This window comes from Coregonus clupeaformis, chromosome 17, assembly GCF_020615455.1.
Source record: "Coregonus clupeaformis isolate EN_2021a chromosome 17, ASM2061545v1, whole genome shotgun sequence".
In the NCBI taxonomy this organism is placed as follows: domain Eukaryota; kingdom Metazoa; phylum Chordata; class Actinopteri; order Salmoniformes; family Salmonidae; genus Coregonus; species Coregonus clupeaformis.
Window position 1 is genome coordinate 51,481,236 of NC_059208.1, and position 22,125 is coordinate 51,503,360.

At 41.7% G+C, this 22,125-nt stretch overlaps 1 protein-coding gene across 2 annotated transcripts; it reads right to left on the minus strand.

The window, feature by feature from the left end:
- Nucleotides 1-518: 518 nt before the first annotated feature.
- Nucleotides 519-21,949, minus strand: LOC121560738 (protein lifeguard 1). 2 transcript variants are annotated; one of them, XM_041873656.2, is made up of 7 exons: nt 21,787-21,949; nt 8,144-8,551; nt 5,680-5,792; nt 5,239-5,439; nt 4,638-4,766; nt 4,225-4,368; nt 519-2,853 (listed from the first exon to the last, which is right to left on the minus strand). In XM_041873656.2, the coding sequence occupies exons 2-7, from the start codon at nt 8,526-8,528 to the stop codon at nt 2,704-2,706; spliced, it is 1,122 nt and encodes a 373-aa protein (XP_041729590.1). In that variant the 5' UTR covers nt 8,529-8,551; nt 21,787-21,949; the 3' UTR covers nt 519-2,703. The 2 variants fall into 2 exon arrangements, with proteins under 2 accessions (XP_041729590.1, XP_041729589.1); XM_041873655.2 differs by having other exon boundaries at nt 21,805-21,948.
- Nucleotides 21,950-22,125: the final 176 nt, after the last annotated feature.

The following is a 22,125-nucleotide window of genomic DNA, read 5'->3' on the forward strand; positions in this document are numbered from 1 at the left end:
CATCAGACAGCAGTACAGCCTGCCATTAAACAGCTGCTGTGGAAATGGGAGAAGCTGGTGTGTGAAATAAGCAACTACTCTGTATACATCCCAAATGGCACCCTATTCCCCATGTAGTGCAGTACTTTTGCTCAGAGCCCTATGTGCCCTGGTCTAAAGAAGTGCACTGAAGTGAATAGGGTGCCATTTGGGACACATTTTTAGGCCCCTCATTTTTAGGCCCCTCGGGGGGTGGGGGAGAGGAGGATTAGGATTAGGATTCTTCTTCCACATGTTCAGGTTGCCATTATTGGTCTCAGAGTAGTTTGTAATGTGTAGCCTATCAATCATGACTGTATAGTATAATTATACTAGTCTCATGCCTTGTCTATGAATTTGCCCCTTCCACATTAAACAACAGCTTTTAATAAAAGTGCTATTATAGCGTTAACATCAATCAGAGTGGTTCAAACCACACACAATCCAAGACAATTATTTTTTTCTGTTGTAACTCTTTTGATGAAAAGCAAACAGCAGTGTAGAGGAATGCAGTTCAATTTTAATGCAAATTTACAGTGCAAACAGAACTACAAAGACGGAAATTACTCAATACAAATCAAACCACTAAGGAGTTGTATTATATATACACATTTAGTTAGATACAAACACAAAAGTTAAATCAAAATGGTTAAAACAGGGCTATAGGCAGCACAATATAACACTATAACACTATCATCATGATTATATCATTATGATTATTCTTCATTCCACGTGTCTCAAAGAAACAGCTAGTGCACTGCCCAGTGTGCAATCACAGCACATGCAACAATTGGGAAGGATCGTGCAATAGGAGTCAAATCATAACTGAACTCAAGAGATTCAAGGCTTTGATGTGGTTTTCAAAATGGTATTCATATTAGTGGATGTAACTTAAGTGTCTAGTGTTTTGTTTCAATGGAGAACATCTCAACTGCTTGGTCAGCATTGGTAGTAGTGGGGTGTTAAAACTAAGAATGTTTTCTCTAGTGACAAGTCTTAGTGATTCTGTCTGTGTTTCCAGCCTCTCCTTATTCTACCTTCAAGTCTTCCAAGTATTTACATTAATCCTTCAAGTTTGAGCAGGAAACCTCACAGAATATACGTCACTCTACGTCCTAAATGCCACCCTATTTCCAATTTAAAGCACTCCTTTTGACCAGAGAACTAAGTAGGAAAGTAGTGCACTAAGTAGGAAACAGGGTACCATTTGGGACGTAAATGGTCAATAATAAACGTACCTCTCCTAGGAGGCCCTTTCACCATGCATCATTCAGAAGGTCAGAAAATGGAGTGTTGAGTTTCCTGCTCATTCACTTTCAACTTCACAGCAGCCTTGCCTTCTACAGCAACTTCAATAAATAGATTAATAACTTATGTCCTTCAATCTCCGTGTCCATGTATCTACTACTGCAGGTCAGTTTTTAAAATAACAAGCAACTAGTGATATTTTTGTAACATCTGTATAAAAGTGTTCAGTAATTCCAATACTTCAACATTTCACATTAGTAATAATGGAGAGAAAAAAAAAATCAACACTATAGTATTTACTATACATAAAGACATGGAGACAAATTAGGAATTAGTAAGAAAAAGGGAAAATATGAGGGGGAAAATAAATCCAAAAGAAGCAGATGGGAAATTCCACACTTAGCTCGAGGGGGTTAGGGTTAGGGGGGGGGGGGGTGTCAGGGATTTCATAAATATATTCATGTGTATTAGTGTATAAGTCATACATCCATGTTAACAAAACAAACGTTCTTCACATTTTATTCAAGTTTTGGTCTTTGTACTGGTTAGCGATGCGTAGTGATGTTATAGGTCATATACTGTACATTGAGTGAGCATATTGTTCTCCCTTCATGTACAGTTACGTAACAAGAAGGTCAGGAGAGGTATCATCCCTCTGGAGGGTTTTTATTCATCTAATCACAGCTGTGTTTCAGGTGCCATGCAGAGTTACTTTACATTGGCAGGAACAGGAGGGAACACCAGAGGGAGAGGATATAGCAAGAATGGTGTTGTTTCTAGTATCTAGTACGGTTTTTCCCTTATAAAGCGCTTACCTGCATCACAGCGCTGCTCTCTCTATCAGATAGCATAACTCCCTCTTCCCTCTCTATCTCTCTACAGCGCTTAACCTACAAGGCAAGGCAGAGCGCCAAAGGAGAGTTCTGTAGTGTTTGTTCAGCTAATGTTGTGCTGTACTAGCTAGCAACCATCTCTGTGTAAATCGAAGCAGATTGCCAAGGAGGACAGAGCAAGCAGAAGGCGTTAAAAACAAAACAAGGAATTTTAAGAAAAGGTGTAACTTCTGTCACCGTGGTAACATACTTCAATGGAATTTTACATAAATAATTAAAAAGTGTGCCCTTCTTTGCTGCACTCTATGACAGGCCTGCTGCTAAAGTAGCCGACTAAACTCAACTCCGATTTACCCCTCAACTCCATCGTAAATCGTGGAGTTGAGTTTAATTGGCTACTGCTAAAGGTGACAGAACCCCCTTTTCTGTCACCCAATTAATCTCCTGAAGGGGGTGGGATGAGGGTGGGGGAGGTGTAACAGAGGAATGGGAGCGGGAACAAATCATACAAAGACAGCGAGGGGAAAGAGCATCATTCATTCTTCCACACTGAGGAGGTTCCTGGCTGCCTTCCTCTCCTTTTCCCCTAGAGGGAGCCACTCCATCACTCGCGGGAACGGCCTACGATAGCCAGGATGTAGAGGAAGATGTTGATGATGTCGGTGTAGAGGTTGAGAGCAGCGAAGATGTACTCCTCTGGACTCAGAGCCAGCTTCTTGTTGCCCAGGAGGAGCTGGGTGTCTACAGCCAAGAACTACAACCACACAGAACATGGAGTCAGGAGTCATTACTTCCAGGCAATCAGTCACGTAGGAAAGAATCGTAACTCTTTGCATACAGATCTGAGTATTTTGGTATTTTATTAGGATCCCCATTAGCTGTTGCAAAAGCAGCAGCTACTCTTCCTGGGGTCCACACAAAACATGACATAATACATAACATGAATAGACAAGAACAGCTCAAGGACAGAACTACATCAATAAAATATAAAATACAATAAAATATAAAATAAGGCACATATATCCTACATATCAATACCAATACATACACACAAACAATCTAGGTCAAATAGGGGAGAGTAGGTACATCATATGGATTTGCAGGTTAGGATTCAGCCCGTTATGCTGATGTTTTTCTAAAGCTTCATGTTCTTATACCCGCAAAGGTTAGCAGTGATGTTCTGCCATACTGTATTAGCCTGAAATCATCAGAGACTATGCTGAATAAAATATAAATAATTTAATGTTGGTCTTTAAATGGTCTTTCTTCATCCCCACTCTCCTTCACGTCCCACAACCATTGAACTTCATCCCTCTCTTTCATCTGTCCATCTCCCTCCCTCCCTCCCTCCAGTAGGTCTTATGTCACCGTTCCCATTCTTTCCTTCAGGCATCATTCCAGGTCACTGGGCCCACTTTTCCACCCCTCCTCTCCAGATGTCTTTCCTTATTCTCTCCATCCTCACCAACACTCTGCCCTCTCCCCATCCCCCTCTCTCTCCATCCTCACCAACAATCTGCCCTCTCCCCCATCCCTCAGTCTCTTTATACTGCCTTGGTTTAAGGTGAATGAGAGCTCTGGGCAGAATTCTGTTTTGGTGAGTCTGACTGGCTCCCATTACTGACTGATGGCATCACCAAGGTCATTTTTCCCCCTTTAGAGTTTCCAAAATGTAGCAAAGTTTTTTTATTCTTGCTTCGTTCTCACTTTTCCACTCTGCAGATGAAATTAGCCCAGTTTGACAGGGCTCAGGCAGAGATGGAAAACCTGATGCCGCCAGCAGCAGCCTGATAACCATGTCACATGTCCAGACAGTTGGACTTTTATGCTGTTAGAGCTCAATGTGTATAGCCCTGCCTCAACCTTCTCATTTAGCAACCATCCCATTGACTATACAATAAAAATGACACATGTACTTGATAAACAATAGAGACCCTCTATAATAAAGCGTGCTACTCCTGGGATTAAACTATGCCACGTCTCGTTACAATACTTACCAAGGTGACACAGTGGTGGTGGATGAGGTGAGTGTCCCCTTACAGTACAAAGCTGTTTCAGCAATTTGAATGAGAACTGCTATTCATATACAGCCCATTATTGAATGCAGTCAAGTGACCCTACTTACACAGGTAAAGAGCAGGGCTCCCAGGGAGGCGTAGACGATGTGGAGGATCCTGTGGCGGATGAAGATGCAGAGGATGGAGAAGAGCAGCAGGACGATCAGACACACGAACAGAACGCCCCGACAGGAAGTGAAGTCATACTTGCTCTGGATTGGGGTAGAAAACAAGGAAATTAGGGATTGTCAAGGATTGTTATTGTGTTGAGGTTAGAGTTGAGGTTAAAGCCTCTGCACGTTCCTCAATTCTCAAGGCTATGGGATAGTACGTGATAGTAATAGTACGTGATAGTAATAGTGAAACTGAAACAAAGGCCATGGAGGCAGAAAAAGACAGCATAATATCATTGTTCGCAACAAAGGAAGTGTGATGGAGTGACACTGACAGCAAGGTGGGAGTGTGTGTGTGTACTACTGACCTGTAGTGAAAAGAGGACCACGGTGAAGCAGACCACAGCGGTAATGCCCACGGCCATGATGACCGTCTCTGTGTCATTGAAGCTGGCGATCATCCCCACCATGTAGGAAAGACTTAGGGTCAGGATGGACTGAGGACAGACACACAGACAACGTCAGGATTACAACAACAACACATCCCTCTCACAGAGTCTACTACTGTAGACAGTCAGGTCATCACTCTGATCTATGTTTCATCTCTTCGTTGATCTGAGTCCCAAATTGCAAACGAATCCCTACATAGTGCAATACTGGCACCCTATTCCCTACATAGTGCAATACTTCAAAAGTAGTGCACCATCTACAGAATGTGGTAATATTTGGGATGCAGTCAGAGTAGGGCCGTACCAATGCCACCAGGTTCCAGGGGTGTTTGATACAGGGAATAGGGTAGAGCCGTACCAATACCGGCAAGTTCCAGGGTTGTTTGATACAGGGAATAGGGTAGAGCCGTACCAATGCCACCAGGTTCCAGGGGTGTTTGATATAGGGAATAGGGTAGGGCCGTACCAATACCGGCAAGTTCCAGGGGTGTTTGATACAGGGAATAGGGTAGAGGCGTACCAATGCCACCAGGTTCCAGGGGTGTTTGCGGCGGAACTCTCCACAGCAGCTGAGGGTGATGAGAGACACGAAGAAGATGGCGTAGGACACGTAGTATGTCCAGGGGTTACGCCGCACAAACAACTTGGCGTCATCAACAAAGGTGAAGACGGCTACGAAGGAGAAGGTGACCATCAGCTGAACGGTCAGCACCAGGAACACCTGGGAGGGGGAGAATGTTGGACAGACAGATGTTATAGGACTGTTTCAAGAAAGCTTTTGAATAACTATGATAAAAGGTCAGTCAACACATAACATTGGCTTCGGAAATAAAATGCTGAAACTTTTCTAGCTAGCTTTTTGCAGTAATTGTATAATTTGAATAATAGTCAAAAACGTGAAAATAACACAATGGTATTCTGTTCTCATTCATGCACTCCCCTGTCCCCTCTCCTCCCTCACCTTTCTGATGAAGGCCTGTCGAATGCTCTTGTCCTCAAAGCCAGAGTTGGTGAACTCCTCATTGTCGTAGTAAGATGGTGGCACGTCCCCATGGTAACCATCACCCATAGAAGCTGAAAACCCCCGACAACAAGAAGAACAAAATATTGGCAATCAAATGCTTGTCAATTGTTAGACCACCGCATGGGTTGTTACTGACACGAGTCATTGAGTGAATTCTATATTGATAGTTATTGATCAGTCAGTCAGTTAGTTGGTTAGAGAGACAGTTTGGCTTTTTCATGAAGGACAGTGAAATAAAGACAAACAGGCAGCAGTTTCCCGAGGTAATTATACATCCACCTAAATGGAAAACCAAACCGCGACCTAAATAGAAAGAATTTCCAAACCGTGCATTTTAAAACGGAAAACTGACATAGCTTTATGGCATACAGCGCCTTGCAAAAGTATTCATCCCCCTTGGCGTTTTTCCTATTTTGTTGCATTACAACCTGTAATTTAAAATTGATTTTTATTTGGATTTCATGTAATGGACATATACAAAATAGTCCAAATTGGTTGAAGTGAAATGAAAAAAATAACTCACCCCCTTTGCTATGAAGTCACATAATTTGTTAAATAAAGTCCACCTGTGTGCAATCTAAGTGTTACATGATCTGTCAGCCCCGTGTAGCTCAGTTGGTAGAGCATGGCACTTGCAACGCCAGGGTTGTGGGTTCGATTCCCACGGGGGGCCAGTATAAAAATAAATGAATGCACTCACTAACTGTAAGTCGCTCTGGATAAGAGCGTCTGCTAAAATGACAAAAAATCCTACAATGTGATTTTCTGGATTTTTTTTCTCTCCATTTGTCTGTCATAGTTGACGTGTACCTCTCTCATCTTTTTAAGTGGGAGAACTTGCACAATTGGTGGCTGACTAAATACTTTTTTCCCCCACTGTATATACACCTGTTCTGAAATGCCCCAGAGTCTGCAACACCACTAAGCAAGGGGCACCACCAGGCAAGCGGCACCATGAAGACCAAGGAGCTCTCCAAACAGGTCAGGGACAAAGTTGTGGAGAAGTACAGATCAGGGTTGGGTTATTTAAAAAAATCTAAAACTTTGAACATCCCACAGAGCATCAATATTATTTTAAAAAATTGAAAGAATATGGCACCACAACAAACCTGCCAAGAGAGGGCCGCCCACCAAAACTCACAGACAAGGCAAGGAGGGAATTAATCAGAGGCAACAAAGAGACCAAAGATAACCCTGAAGGAGCTGCAAAGCTCCACAGCGGAGATTGGAGTATCTGTCCATAGGACCACTTTAAGCCGTACACTCCACAGAGCTGGGCTTTACGGAAGAGTGGCCAGAAAAAAGCCATTGCTTAAAGAAAAAAATAAGCAAACACGTTTGGTGTTCGCCAAAAGGCATGTGGGAGACTCCCCAAACATATGGAAGAAGGTACTCTGGTCAGATTAGACTAAAATTGAGCTTTTTGGCCATCAAGGAAAACACTATGTCTGGCGCAAACCCAACACCTCTCATCACCCCGAGAACACCATCCCCACAGTGAAGCATGGTGGTGGCAGCATCATGCTGTGGGGATGTTTTTCCATCAGCAGGGACTGGGAAACTCGTCAGAATTGAAGGAATGATGGATGGTGCTAAATACAGGGAAATTCTTGAGGGAAACCTGTTTCAGTCTTCCAGAGATTTGAGACTGGGACGGAGGTTCACCTTCCAGCAGGACCATGACCCTAAGCATACTGCTAAAGCAACACTCAAGTGGTTTAAGGGGAAACATTTAAATGTCTTGGAATGGCCTAGTCAAAGCCCAGACCTCAATCCAATTGAGAATCTGTGGTATGACTTAAAGATTGCTGTACACCAGTTTTGCCTTGAAGAATGGGCAAAAATCCCAGTGGCTAGATGTGCCAAGCTTATAGAGACATACCCCAAGAGACTTTCAGCTGTAATTGCTGCAAAAGGTGGCTCTACAAAGTATTGACTCTGGGGGGGTGAATAGTTATGCAAGCTCAAAGTTCTGTTTTTTTGTCTTATTTCTTGTTTGTTTCACAAAAAAAAATATTTTGCATCTTCAAAGTGGTAGGCATGTTGTGTAAATCAAATGATACAAACTCCAAAAAATCCATTTTAATTCCAGGTTGTAAGGCAACAAAATAGGAAAAATGCCAAGGAGGGTGAATACTTTCGCAAGCCACTGTATAAGTGGGAGTGAAGACTTTCGTAACGGCGTTCATTTAACTGTACTTGAATAATGATGGAATAATGATGTGGAATAATGTGTATGACATGGGTAGTTACAGTTTCCAAACTGCAGTATAGCCTGAGAGTTACCTACAGTGTGTCACAGTGTAGGAAAGTAGACTCCACTCTCCTAAACAATGCCCAACAAAAAGCAGTCTCTGAAAACACATCCTGAACTAGTAGATGTCAACTTCCTTCCACTCACCGTTGGGGTCACCAGGGAACCCTGGCTGTGCAGGTTGCTGGTAGGGCCCCGCAGGGTACGGGGCCTGGGGATAAGGCATCTGAGGGTAGGGTCCTTGTCCAAACCCAGGGCCTCCCTGGGGGAAAACAGGCTGACCATAGGGTGCAGGTTGATCGTAGGGTGCAGGTTGACCGTAGGGTGCAGGTTGACCGTAGGGTGCAGGCTGGCCGTAGGGTGCAGGCTGGCCGTAGGATGCAGGCTGGCCGGGGTATGGAGCTTGCACTGAGGCCTGGGTGTAGTTGGGAGGGGGTATCCCAAATCCGGGCTGGGGTGGTCCGTAGACGTTGTTGTGGAGGGGGTTGTTCTCCCCCATGACCCCGGGGTAGATGTTCTTGTCCTGAGACATGGTCTGTTTCGCTCACTGCTGACCTGAGGAACAAGGAAACAAAAAACATGAGTCAAACCTGTATGACATTCACATGCACATAACACTGTTTTGGGTGAGAGTTCGCATTTGAGATAACATGACTAGCTGGAGTTTTCTGGAAAGTGAGTCAGTGGAAGGGAAATGGTGAGGTGAAACATAGTAAACTTAGACTATGATGATGTTTGACAACTTCTCTAAATGTGTCATACCGGTTAGCCTAGTTGTCAGCATTAAGGTTCAACAGACACATCTTAGGTCAATAACACCAGGAAGTGTTTTTCTTCTCCTTGCTTGTTTTACTCCCTCCCTCTAAAAGGAGGCACCGGGGAAAGTAATGACAGTCTTAGCACAGTCTTGGCCACACTGCCAAAGCACTGCATCTGTCCGATTACAAAGGTGATGAGAATGAGGAAGCAGGCTGGCAAGAGGCCCAGGCAGCAGCCCAGTGGGTCTTCCTGAAACACCCAGAGAGTTTTCACACAGATACCCATTTCAGACAGAATTGACGGTATGTTACCTGTAATCTTTTTCAAAATACAAATCGGCCAATGTTTATATGACCCCCTTTCAAACAGTCCCATTTTTACCACTTTCTTGCCGGTTTATGCCTTTTATACATCCCGTTGCGCAGCCGGCACCGGTGACGGGTGGGAACAGGGGTGTGCCGATGTGGGTGGGCGTGTGCCGATGTGGGTATTCTATTCAAAAGAATAGAATAGCATATTTTAAGTTGAATTATGTCACTGGTCTGTGCAGCCTAGGCTATGGCTGTGCCATTCAAATGAAATCAATATAGTTAATTATTTTGTTCATTAAAACAGACAAGACACAATTACATTCCCCTGCCCTGATCACAGTCAACACACATATTTTATAGTAAGAATATAACGGAATATAACAGAATAAAATATAATATTTTCCCCAAACAACGTGTGGAACCAACTGTTTTTCACAAAAAAAATTGCTACTTTTCCGATTATGTATACAGTGAGGGAAAAAAGTATTTGATCCCCTGCTGATTTTGTACATTTGCCCACTGACAAAGAAATGATCAGTCTATAATTTTAATGGAACGTTTATTTGAACAGTGAAAGACAGAATAACAACAAAAGAATCCAGAAAAACGCATGTCAAAATTGATTGCATTTTAATGAGGGAAATAAGTACTTGACCCCCTTTCAATCAGAAAGATTTCTGGCTCCCAGGTGTCTTTTATACAGGTAACGAGCTGAGATTAGGAGCACACTCTTAAAGGGAGTGCGCCTAATCTCAGCTTGTTACCTGTATAAAAGACACCTGTCCACAGAAGCAATCAATCAATCAGATTCCAAACTCTCCACCATGGCCAAGACCAAAGAGCTCTCCAAGGATGTCAGAGGCAAGATTGTAGACCTATACAAGGCTGGAATGGGCTACAAGACCATCGCCAAGCAGCTTGGTGAGAAGGTGACAACAGTTGGTGCGAATATTCGCAAATGGAAGAAACACAAAATAACTGTCAATCTCCCTCGGCCTGGGGCTCCATGCAAGATCTCCCCTCGTGGAGTTGCAATGATCATGAGAACGGTGAGGAATCATCCCAGAACTACACGGGAGGATCTTGTCAATGATCTCAAGGCAGCTGGGACCATAGTCACCAAGAAAACAATTGGTAACACACTACGCCGTGAAGGACTGAAATCCTGCAGCGCCCGCAAGGTCCCCCTGCTCAAGAAAGCACATATACATGCCATCTGAAGTTTGCCAATGAACATCTGAATGATTCAGAGGAGAACTGGGTGAAAGTGTTGTGGTCAGATGAGACCAAAATGGAGCTCTTTGGCATCAACTCAACTCGCCGTGTTTGGAGGAGGAGGAATGCTGCCTATGACCCCAAAAACACCATCCCCACTGTCAAACATGGAGGTGGAAACATTATGCTTTGGGGGTGTTTTTCTGCTAAGGGGACAGGACAACTTCACCGCATCAAAGGGACGACGGACGGGGCCATGTACCGTCAAATCTTGGGTGAGAACCTCCTTCCCTCAGCCAGGGCATTGAAAATGGGTCGTGGATGGGTATTCCAGCATGACAATGACCCAAAACACACGGACAAGGCAACAAAGGAGTGGCTCAAGAAGAAGCACATTAAGGTCCTGGAGTGGCCTAGCCAGTCTCCAGACCTTAATCCCATAGAAAATCTGTGGAGAGGGCTGAAGGTTCGAGTTGCCAAACGTCAGCCTCGAAACCTTAATGACTTGGAGAAGATCTGCAAAGAGGAGTGGGACAAAATCCCTCCTGAGATGTGTGCAAACCTGGTGGCCAACTACAAGAAACGTCTGACCTCTGTGATTGCCAACAAGGGATTTGCCACCAAGTACTAAGTCATGTTTTGCAGAGGGGTCAAATACTTATTTCCCTCATTAAAATGCAAATCAATTTATAAAATTTTTGACATGCGTTTTTCTGGATTTTGTTGTTGTTATTCTGTCTCTCACTGTTCAAATAAACCTACCATTAAAATTATAGACTGATCATTTCTTTGTCAGTGGGCAAACGTACAAAATCAGCAGTGGATCAAATACCTTTTTCCCTCACTGTACGTAGGAATCAAATGTCTAACCTGGATAAACCTCTGTAGTATTATTTGAAAAAGTGACTTTTTTTGTTAAAATAATAATAATGCAGATTCACATATTTTTTTCCTACCCTCTCTCCGCTTGTTAGATATTATGCACATTGACAGCTTGCTACTAAACAACCTCGCCAACTGATTTGTATATTTTTTTTATAGTAGCAGCAGACAGTTATCTAAATAATAGGAGCAAAACATGCAAGGAGAAATTACTGGTGAAATTATCAAGCGATGAACAAGTGAAATATTTATTAGGATCCCCATTAGCTGTTGCTCACGCAGCAGCTACTTTTCCTGGGGTCCACAGACAAAACATAAAACAAAAAATGACATAATACAGAACATGATAGAACAGTTCAAGGACAAAACTATACATTTAGTCCCCGAGTGGCGCAGTGGTCTAAGGCACTGCATCGCAGTGCTAGCTGTGCCACTAGAGATCCTGGTTTGAATCCAGGCTCTGTCGTAGCCGGCCGCGACCAGGAGACCCATGGGGCGGCGCACAATTGGCCCAGGGTAGGGGAGGGAATGGCCGGCAGGGATGTAGCTCAGTTGGTAGAGCATGGCGTTTGCAATGCCAGGGTTGTGGGTTCGATTCCCACGGGGGGGCCAGTATGAAAAAATATATATAATAATGTATGCACTAACTGTAAGTCGCTCTGGATAAGAGCGTCTGCTAAAATTTAAATTTAAATGCAGCGAATACAATAGCCTAAATGGATTAAAAGCATTTCTGTGAAGCTTTGCGATTAGCTCGCGGGTGAGTGTCATCCCAATGCCTGGAAATGTTTTTACGGTTTGTTTTCCCCCCCACAGAGGCTTTGGCGGAACTTTTAGACATAATACCTTAATCATGTCTAGGTCTGTTTGTGGAATTAAATATAGCAGCTTTGTTACCGGCTTCACCTTTCAGATATAATGAAAAGGTGGTATAAAGAAGATGGTATGGTAAAGACTGCAGGATTTTGTCTTGGTATAAAAATGGATAAGAGAGTCACATATCCACCATAAACACAGGAAATGGCGGAGCGATTTCGGCATAGTGCCTCTTTAAAACAGGCCTATACATTATTATTTTTTTACAAAAATCATACGCACGAGTATTCAAAGACTAACGTCCGCGCGGATATTCGAATAACCGAAACCTGAGTATTCATTTTTGCGAGAGCAAAAACATTATAGATATATTGTAACACTGAAAATGCTTTTTCTAAATTAAATTAAAATATCCACATGACATTGTTACATAAAAGGATAACATGACATTTCAAATTATTAATTGAATAAAAATACTTTTCAATGTAGGCTCAACGAGGCTCAACGTGTAGCAAGTGGAGTATGAGTTTACTACTGTATGGTTGAATAAAATGACGGAATTGAAAAGTTAGTGAAATGAGAAGGAGTAGGCTACAACAAGCAACCAACAGGTAGGCTGTTGTTTTATCTGAATGGGGCTGGGGAGAAGGCGCAGCATGTGGCCTCAAAACCTAGCTTGCTATAGCTAGCTAGCTAGCTTCTCTAGGCTACGCCAGTCAAGACAGGTACTGTTATTTGGGATGATCAATAACACTGAGTATGTTTACATGCACACTAATAATTCGATATTAAACTGATTATGGCAGTAGGCAGATTATGCAATAGTCATGTAAACACCTTACTCTGCTTATCTTAATTCGGTGTGAGGTCAAAATCAAAGTAAGCATATGCCGATTAAAACACCTGGTTTTCTGAGCAATCTTTTGAATTATTAGGACATGTAAACACCTTAATCTGGATTCCAGCAGTGTGATCTGCACCTGTGCTATCACCACCCGAGAGCCTCCCTCTTTAGCGCCAGTGAAGTGAGTTCGGAACAACTGAATGTATGCGTCTTAGAAGTATTTATTTCACATACAAACTTTATATGTCTGAACTCAGAATCAAATATGCTTCCCAAAAATAACATGGTCACTGTGGTAGAACGTTTATTTTGATTGCCGATTTTCTGCAATAATTAGAGTGCAATCATGTAGAAAGGATTATGTAAAAAGGATTATTAAGGAAATCGTTCTTGCAAAGCATGTAAACGTTTTAATTAAACTTATATTAATCTGACTATCCACAATAATCGCATTATTGTGTGCACGTAACCACACTCACTGTGGATGCTACAAGTTATCTAGTATTGGCTCTCTCTCTCTCTCCAGATCGAAGCTGCAGCAATAGAGTACCAGCCTCTTTCTATCCCTCGCTCAGCAGTGCTCAGGTTTTAAAAAAGTATGTTTAAAAACATATATTTTGAATATCCAGATATCGGTCCAAAATTCATGATACTATTCGAATAGTGACATTATTTCAAAGCCCAATCCCTACTGACAATATGATTCTAGGTAGACCGAAATGAAAGTATGTAGAATGACAGACCACTTTGTTCACATCTAGGTCTGATCCAAATAATACACCTCTCACTGGAGAGAACACTGTGCCCTGCCACGAATCCATGTCATCTTGCTTTGTTGTTTTTCCCCCAATACATTGTTACACCACCATCAGGTCATACTAAATTTAGCATACTGGCTGGCGTAACATTCGATAACTGGTTTTACAGCATAAGTAAAAAAAAAAAAAAAAAACTATGTTTATCGGAATCTGAAAGGATACTTTTGATTCATGTAAGCTATTTAACCAAGCAGTGTTTAGGCTACGGAGCAAAACTAAAATAAAAGTTCAACTGCATATTATAAGTAAACCTCACTTTTGTTTTGTAAGAATGTTGAAGACCCAGTTACCAGTTTTGACTGAATAGAACCTGATGTGTTTCACAAAAATACCTAGATGAGGGAAGAGTCATCCAGACCTTCCAGGAAACGGTGCCCCCAAAAGCTGTTGTTTGGTTTGTTAAATGTGATACACCGTAAGTATCGTCCATTTTTATAGTTTACTTCGCTACTTGAGTAATTTCTCTCCGCTCTCTCGCCATGCCACTTTCCACACACACACCTAGCCCCGCCCTGTCAATCAAGGAGCGCATTTGTTGTTCCTCGACCACGAGACACTTGCGTTCAGTCTGCATGGTCAATGCAACAATGTTGATGACAACGATGCTGTTTTCACTTTCCTTCTTAATGTAAATCCACTAGCGTTCTATAATTACACTATTAGTTTGTGTTTCTTACATCTGCAAACAGCTAGTTTTTATTTTCTTAGCAAGTTGGGCCTAAATCTTGCAGCCGCTAATGCTAATCGTTAGTTAGCTAATAAATGTACTGAGTCAGAGAAAACTTAACTAGCCATACAGCCTGATAATACCAGTGATGGTGTAGACCTAAATCAGCATGTTGTTTGTGCAACAGAATCTTCTAAATCAAAGAGGAATACGCGAAGCATGAATATGTTAGCTACATGAAGTATCTAAGAGAAAACATTAAATGTTGCCAAAGATTATAGGGTCCCCTAGGAAACACTTAGGTTCCTACCCTGTCAAAATAACTCTCCCTGGCATTTTCATTCGTTGTCATGTCAAACAACACTGTAAACAATCAAAATGAGAAAGACCGATTGAAATCACTTAGAATGTATGTGTTGCCACCCTAGGGTCACGCACTACTCATAAAGCAAACGTAGAACTTTTATTATTCAAAAACATAAAATAGCGTCAAATACCGTCATATGTTTGTTTTTTTATACCGTGATATTATATTTTGGCGATATCACCCTGCCCTACTGTATAGGGAATATGGTGGCAATTTGGAGCCATCCTTGGAACACTTCCCTTACTGCATCGTCCCATCCCCCTTCCTTCACGCTACAGGTTCCCTCAGACTCCTCCATCCATTATATTTTCCTCCTTTAATGCACATTTAAATGCAGGTCAGGGCCAACCACAAACAGATGCATAACACTTAAGGCGGGTTTATAGAGTGATTTGTGTAGGAGACATTACATTTTCTCTGGTTGCGTAACTTAGCCTTTGTATCCCCAGACGGTAGCTTAATTTAAGGAGAGGAGCACAACAATTTACTCCATTTGTGGGCTTCCCCTTGGCTTGTACAGTTACACACACACACACACACACACAGCACTAATCCGGTCTCTCTCACACTCAATCAGACGAGCAAGAGAAAGCAGCAGAGTGGCAGATCAGATCACTAGCATCAGGCGCAGTCTCCCTCCCTCCCCTCCTCCCTCTTTTTAGGCCACATTGAATAACGGTGTTATTATGAAACACTGACTGTCCCATTTCCCCTGGCTGCCAAAGCCTGTGCGTCCTGATCTTGTCTCACTGGTCTGACCACAGAGGACCCGACCGGATGGGTAACATTCATTGGCCTCCTGCTTCACAACATTCACATTAAGATCATAACAGATTACAATAGCACCCTCTTCCCTATATAATGCACTACTTTTGACCAGAGTAAAAATAACAAAAGTAGTCCACTATATAGTGAATAGTGTGTCATTTCAGACACAGACAATCTTTATCATCTGACATGTTGGCTGTTCTGACAAACATAATTGGTTGCTGGCAAGGTAAAGAACCCAGCAGCCCATGGACAAAGCCTACAGGAATTGCTATCTGACCTCATCTCTCGCCATGTCTGAATCAAGAAGGACTTCGAAAGGCTCATCCTTTATACAGTTTACAACTTCTCATTTTCGGTTATTTGGAAATGAAACCTTGTTCAAAGTATCGCACTTTCTTAAACAAGCCATACAAAGCTGGTTACAATTTAAATGTTATCCTCCAGAAACTAAAATACACTGATTGATTATAAAAAACATGATTTATGGATTGTTTTACTTTATTTATTCCATTTATTAAATGACATTATGAATAGGAATGGTGGAGTTGTCACACATGCAGCTATCAAAAATATGGGAATGTTTGCTCAATCCAAAGTTACAGCCAACTGATTGCAGCATTACCGCAAAACATGGAGGAGGCAGGTGGAAGGGGGAGAACGTAGGGAACTTGTTTGTCTGCCTTATATTAAAGATCAAAATTGACTGAAAAAGATCGGCATAAATAGAAAAATATACCAGTTTCATTTGAAGACCAAAATGTTAACAGCTGCGTCATACGGGTGGCAAAATAGCCTAGCTGGGAAGAGATTTCCAATGTACCGATTCCATGGTACATGGTGTATGAACTGATACACAAAACAATGCTTGATTCAACATTGAGTTTTTCCCAATTTCAATTATTATCCAAAATTCTTGCCACCAACAGAACGTTATATATGGGGCACACAACAGTCATTTGATCAAAATAACACTCTTTAACTTACAATCTGTGGATACTATGCGATTAGAAAGGTTCAAAATTAACGTAAGACAAAAATATATGGCATGTGGAAAAGAGGACGGTCTATGGATATGGTTGGGATGGGCTGAGAGTAGCAGAGGGTTGGGATTAAACAGCTCATGATCGGTAGGCCTAATAGTTATTACTGAAAACACTATATACATGTCTGAGTACTATCTCAAATGTATGTGTATAATAAAAAAAAAACGATATCTTTATGTAACTACGGTGTATAAAAGTACCATGTATGTCACGTGTGTAAAATGTATATGTAACAAAAAAGCTGTAAAAACAAAAATGTAAAACAAAGTTTTGTCCTCTGAAGGGGGACAAATGGGCCAAAAAATGTATATAATAAAAAAAGAAGACTAGTGTAGACAAATCAATCTATCAGCTCAGTTAGGGACTGTCTGGGACTGACTGCACAAGCTTTCCACGACACCTCTCTCTCTGTCATTCTCGCTCTTTCAAACACATACATATATTTACCGATAAACCACCTCTAGGAAATAGCCCAGCGAGCACACAACATTGTCACTGATATTAGCTAGAAACATCAATCAAGAACCCCTGAGGTGCCCATGTGATTGGCCAAACCCGTGTGACAAAACTGATTAGGTTACCGTGTTAGTTATCATAATATTTGGTTAGTCTAAGAAGATGCTTAGTCACTTCCCGTCTTCCAGGGGCCTGCCAGTAAAAGAACATGTTAATTTGATGTCAGCCATCCATAACAGGAAATAGGCTAGACAACAATGATTAATTTAGCATTTGACCTATTTAGACCCATTGATGCTGTGTTATTCACACACTACTGGCCCATATCTGTAGTGCAAGGCAAGGCCAAGATTAGCGTAACGCTGTAATCTACAGCTATAGACAGCAGCCAGACAGTAGTAGAGACGTGTCTCAGTCCTATCCAGATGAACATCACAGAAACCAGAGCCCCTGACTAATCAACATGTGACAGTGACACACAATCACATCATGTGATCAACTCACCGTTAGTTCATGTAATGGTAATTTTTCACCAACCAAATTGAAGGCTTTCCACCAGCATGCTGTAAACTACAGTTGGACTGCCATGGTTGGGGCACATCACAAAATTGTGTGTTTGGGCTTATTGTCAGGGCTGTGACGAAACCAGTAGCGCAATATTTTTTCAATGGCAAAAATTCAAACACGAAGCACATTTTGTGTGCTATTGCTTGGAAAATAAATACATGTGACTGTATGACAACATAATTGTTTGTTTCCAACATTAGGGCTGTTTTCCTAAAAAAGTTAAATCCGCTTCGTGTTTTGTTTCCTTGCCACGATACTAACGAGTATCGCGATACTGGTATTGTCCCGACCCTACTTATTGTCACAACAAACAATGTCATTTCCATCACAGGTTCCAACATGCAACCAGTTTAGGCCTGAATGTCACAATGACCAGTGGTCTACAGTAAACTTCTATTATTTTTGAGCACGGTTGAGTTGAATGTTTAAGAAGAAGAGAATGCTTGCCACACTGTTTGTTGAGTTCCATAAAGGTTGAGAAGAAACTGAAATCCTCTTAGGAGGGAGTCGCCTCACAGTCCCTGGCTCCTACCGATATAGGGCGCGTCCCAAATGGCACCCTATTCTCTATGTAGTGCACTACTTTTGACATAGCCCTAGGCCTCATTCACTAGGAGAATTAAGGGGGAGACTCACCGTCTCCCTGCTCTGTGCAGTCCACACACAATTAGCACAATAACTGGAATCACCTATGTACAACAAACTGTGTGTATGACTGAACAGCATAGAAAAACTTAGCGACGACTGACAACTACACAAAGCACTGGGGCTTATATACTGTTGCTCTGCTGCTATGGCGAGCAAGACGCCTAACGTTGGTGGGGTGGGGACTTGTGTTTTCTTTTATGTAATTTGATGTTTTAATTTAGATTTTTCTTTGATGTACAAAGGTGTATGTAAGTGGCTGGAAGCCATCATGGGTTACCACACTGGATGGTGAACTAGGCTACACCAAGCACTGGAACCAGTAATGACGGTATGTTTCCGGTCTCTGAGACTAACGTCTCGGGTCGCTCAAATTATAGATTTCTAATGTGCAAATATTTAAGCTTGAGTGATGAAATGTCAAATGCTAAGCCTAAATGTCCACCATATTCTAATTTCACATGGAGTTAATGCAAGTTCAATCAGGAAGTCCTGGTCTGAATCTATCTTCTTGCGTTAAACTTTGGTTCAGTTGTACAATGTAATTCACATTACTTCCTTTAACATGGGCACAGCGGGAACTTTATATTCGTTTATAAATGGTCTCATCAACAGCACCACGTGTGAAATGCCAGTCACTCATTATCCTTTAGCCAATGAGCCACAGGAAAATAACATAATTCCACCATGCTTTCTAACAGACCAACAGGCATAGCTGTTCATTTATCAACTTCCTCTCTTCACTTATGGGCGTAAATCATGAGATGTAAATTTAAACAAATGCTTACCCCTTGTCCCTCTTACTTGCAGCAAAAGTTTACACTGTCAACCCTCCACATCCCCACCGCCACCAGCTGAAGGCCCTGTCATCTGAACCTCCTTCACCCAAGCTGTGGAGGTTCTGATGCCAGCTGCCCATCAAAGGGCTAACTTCCATCCCGGCATCTGGCACCGGAGGTCATCCCCCGGAAGACGGGGCCATCCCCCAAAATGTATATTTTAAATCAACTTTAATATTTGCATTCAGTCAGACCCTAAGCCTCTCCTCGATGTAAACCTGCAGACCCCCCTAGGACATGTACAGTGCTCCGAAGGCAGACAGAGATAACTAGACAATATGGGGGAGGTAGGTTCACTGTATGTAATGAGCCCCGTACGTTCTTCTGCATTCTATTATGTTCTCTGATTGTGAAGGAATGAAGACAATATGGGTCAGAGACAGAGTCTATGACTACATTACAAGGTCTATAGTTTTTCCTATCTACATTCTATGGTGTTTTCTGATTGTAAAGTAATAAAGACAATATGGAACAGATGGGCCTATCCCAACCAAGCCTACTGTACTGTGCAACAAGGCCTGTACTTTCTCCTCTCTCTACTCTTTGGCTTTCTCTGATAGTAAAATAACTAGTAAAAATCTGAAGTGGTTTGAGCAGTTATTTCCATGGCTGCTATAGAGATTCAAATCATGTCTGGACTGGATTCAAGCCCATCACATAGAACGATGGTGCATGCTTCAATCGCATAAAAATCCAGAAGGTATTAGCAATTGCACCCTCCTTCTCATACTTGATGTTACCCAAAAGTATGGTAGATAAAAAGCACAATCCAAATGAACCATAATACAATTCAATAACGTAATGCACGGAGGAGCTCTCAAAAGGCAAGCCAGGAGAGGGAAGTGTTCATGTTTGCAATTAAATTGAATTCATGCCAGAGTTAAATTAATTTGCTCCACATATGCCTAACACGGATTCATGCATGTCCAGAAACGTGCTTTCACTATCATGTTCCAGGAATATTTACATTTTAGTCATTTAGCAGACGCTCTTATCCAGAGCAACTTACAGTTAGTGAGTGCATACATATTTATTTTTTTTGTTCAATATTCCACTAGTCAACAGCTAGGGCTAGGCCATAAAGAGAAAACGTCCAATCCCAACTCCAACCGTAAAACCAGGAGCAGACAGTAAAATAAAGTCAGTAAATTAATTTAAAAAATTGTCCTAAAACAACCTGTTACTGCAATAGCAAGTTTGAGTGTTTTCTTGTTGAGTACAATTCAAGACCTTGAAGTCGATCATAAATGAGGCCGAGTATGAGGCTGCTGGTCAATTTTTAAAATACATTTTTGATATTTTTCCATTTTGAATTGTGTGCTTGTTGACATTTTCTGCATTGATTGATAGGAACTAGGAACATAAGCATTTCACTGCACCAGCCATAACACCTGCCAAACAGTGATTTGGTTCACATTTCTAGAAAGAAACAAACATCAGCTGCATGAACTGACAGCAACTGCTTGAACCCAGGTGCCACATTTGATGATATGATATGTAATCAGCACTAATAGGAATCTACTATATGCATTGCAACAAAGTAAACAATTGGACAGTAGACCTATCTGAGAACTTAAACCCACACTGCTTGGTGCATTCTTTTCAGCTAACTGGCTGCAACCAAAGCACATTTACTGTAAACATTGACAGCATCCCTGTCTGCCTCATAATACAACTAGTTAGCTAATAGGCTAGCTTTATATAAACAATGCATCCGGGTATTACAACCGGTTTGGTAATCCTGGCTTTTCACTTCTTCCATCATATTAGTGCTGTACATCCACAGGCCTAAACTAAACCACGACGGCTGCGTTTACACAGGCTGCCCAATTACGATATTTTTGTTTCACTCATTGGTATTTTTGCCAATCAGATCAGCTCTGAAAATGATCTGATGTGAAAAAATCTGATTGGTCAAAATACCAATTAGTGGAAAAAATATCAGAATTGGGCTGCCTGTGTAAACGCAGCCGACGTGCGTCGCATCAGTTCGATGCACCTTGCCTCCGCCGACTGACGAAATTAACAGATGGCCACATCATCACATGGCATTCTCGCTTACAGCGCTTGTTCCCAGATTACTTTGTCTTGTAGATTTATCTACGGCAAATGCCTCCCAGCTCATTCAGTTAATGCTGAATAGGCCCGGTATTACTAATGACATATGAACAGAAGACAGAACAGCTAATTCGTAAAGAAAAAGGGTTGAAAATGAAAATGAAAATTCGTTGCACGACTGTCGAGACGATTGTCTAGTTAGCTAACGTTTCATTACAGAAGATAGTTTCGTTTCGAAACGCAATAACATAAGAGGCTAACAAGCCAACACTGGCGACTACCTACATTTTGCTAGCCCACGGGTAAAAATAAAACCAAGACGATAGCAGATCTAACTATCCAGTCATAATTTCGAGAAAGTTGTAGAACAAGCATTTCACGCCTCGCATCAGTAGCTGACTGTCTAGGCTAGCATCGTTAGCTTACAAGCTAATCTGATTTTTTTAATTTAACCAACTGTCTGGCATTTTATCCCCAAAGTGTTGTCATCATACTCAGATTCAAATATATATTTTAGTTAGTGTATCTTAGCCACTAACGTTATGTCAACATCTTTGTTCATTTAGCTAGTAAATAACGGCTGTTCAGATAGCTAGCTACATTACTAGCCATTAGTAGGTAGCTACAGCAAGTTGACATGTTAGCTAGCTAGCTTGTCTATAACGACACATTTACTGCTAAAAATGAGAAACAATTTATCTAATAATTTCCCAAATAAAAAGCAACCTTAACCTTCTTTAGTACGTGTACCTTTAACCAAGCAAAACAGTGCAGCTAACGTTAATCCCCGTTGACTTGATGTTTCGCTTCCGAAACCCTGCTGGCTCCTCGGATGTAAAACGTCCAGTCTAAGATTCTGAACAGCTTTTCCCGCAACAGCGAGAGCCACTGTGACTGGCGTCATCTCACGATACTGTCATGCGCTTGTTTGTGGGAATCACCAAACCTTACACACATGTACATGCTATTTTAATTGAAAACAAATTACATTCACCATTGAGTGAGCTGTAGTAACATGTTTTGATGTCAATACAATATGACTATGGTAAGACAAGCTGTGACCCATAAATG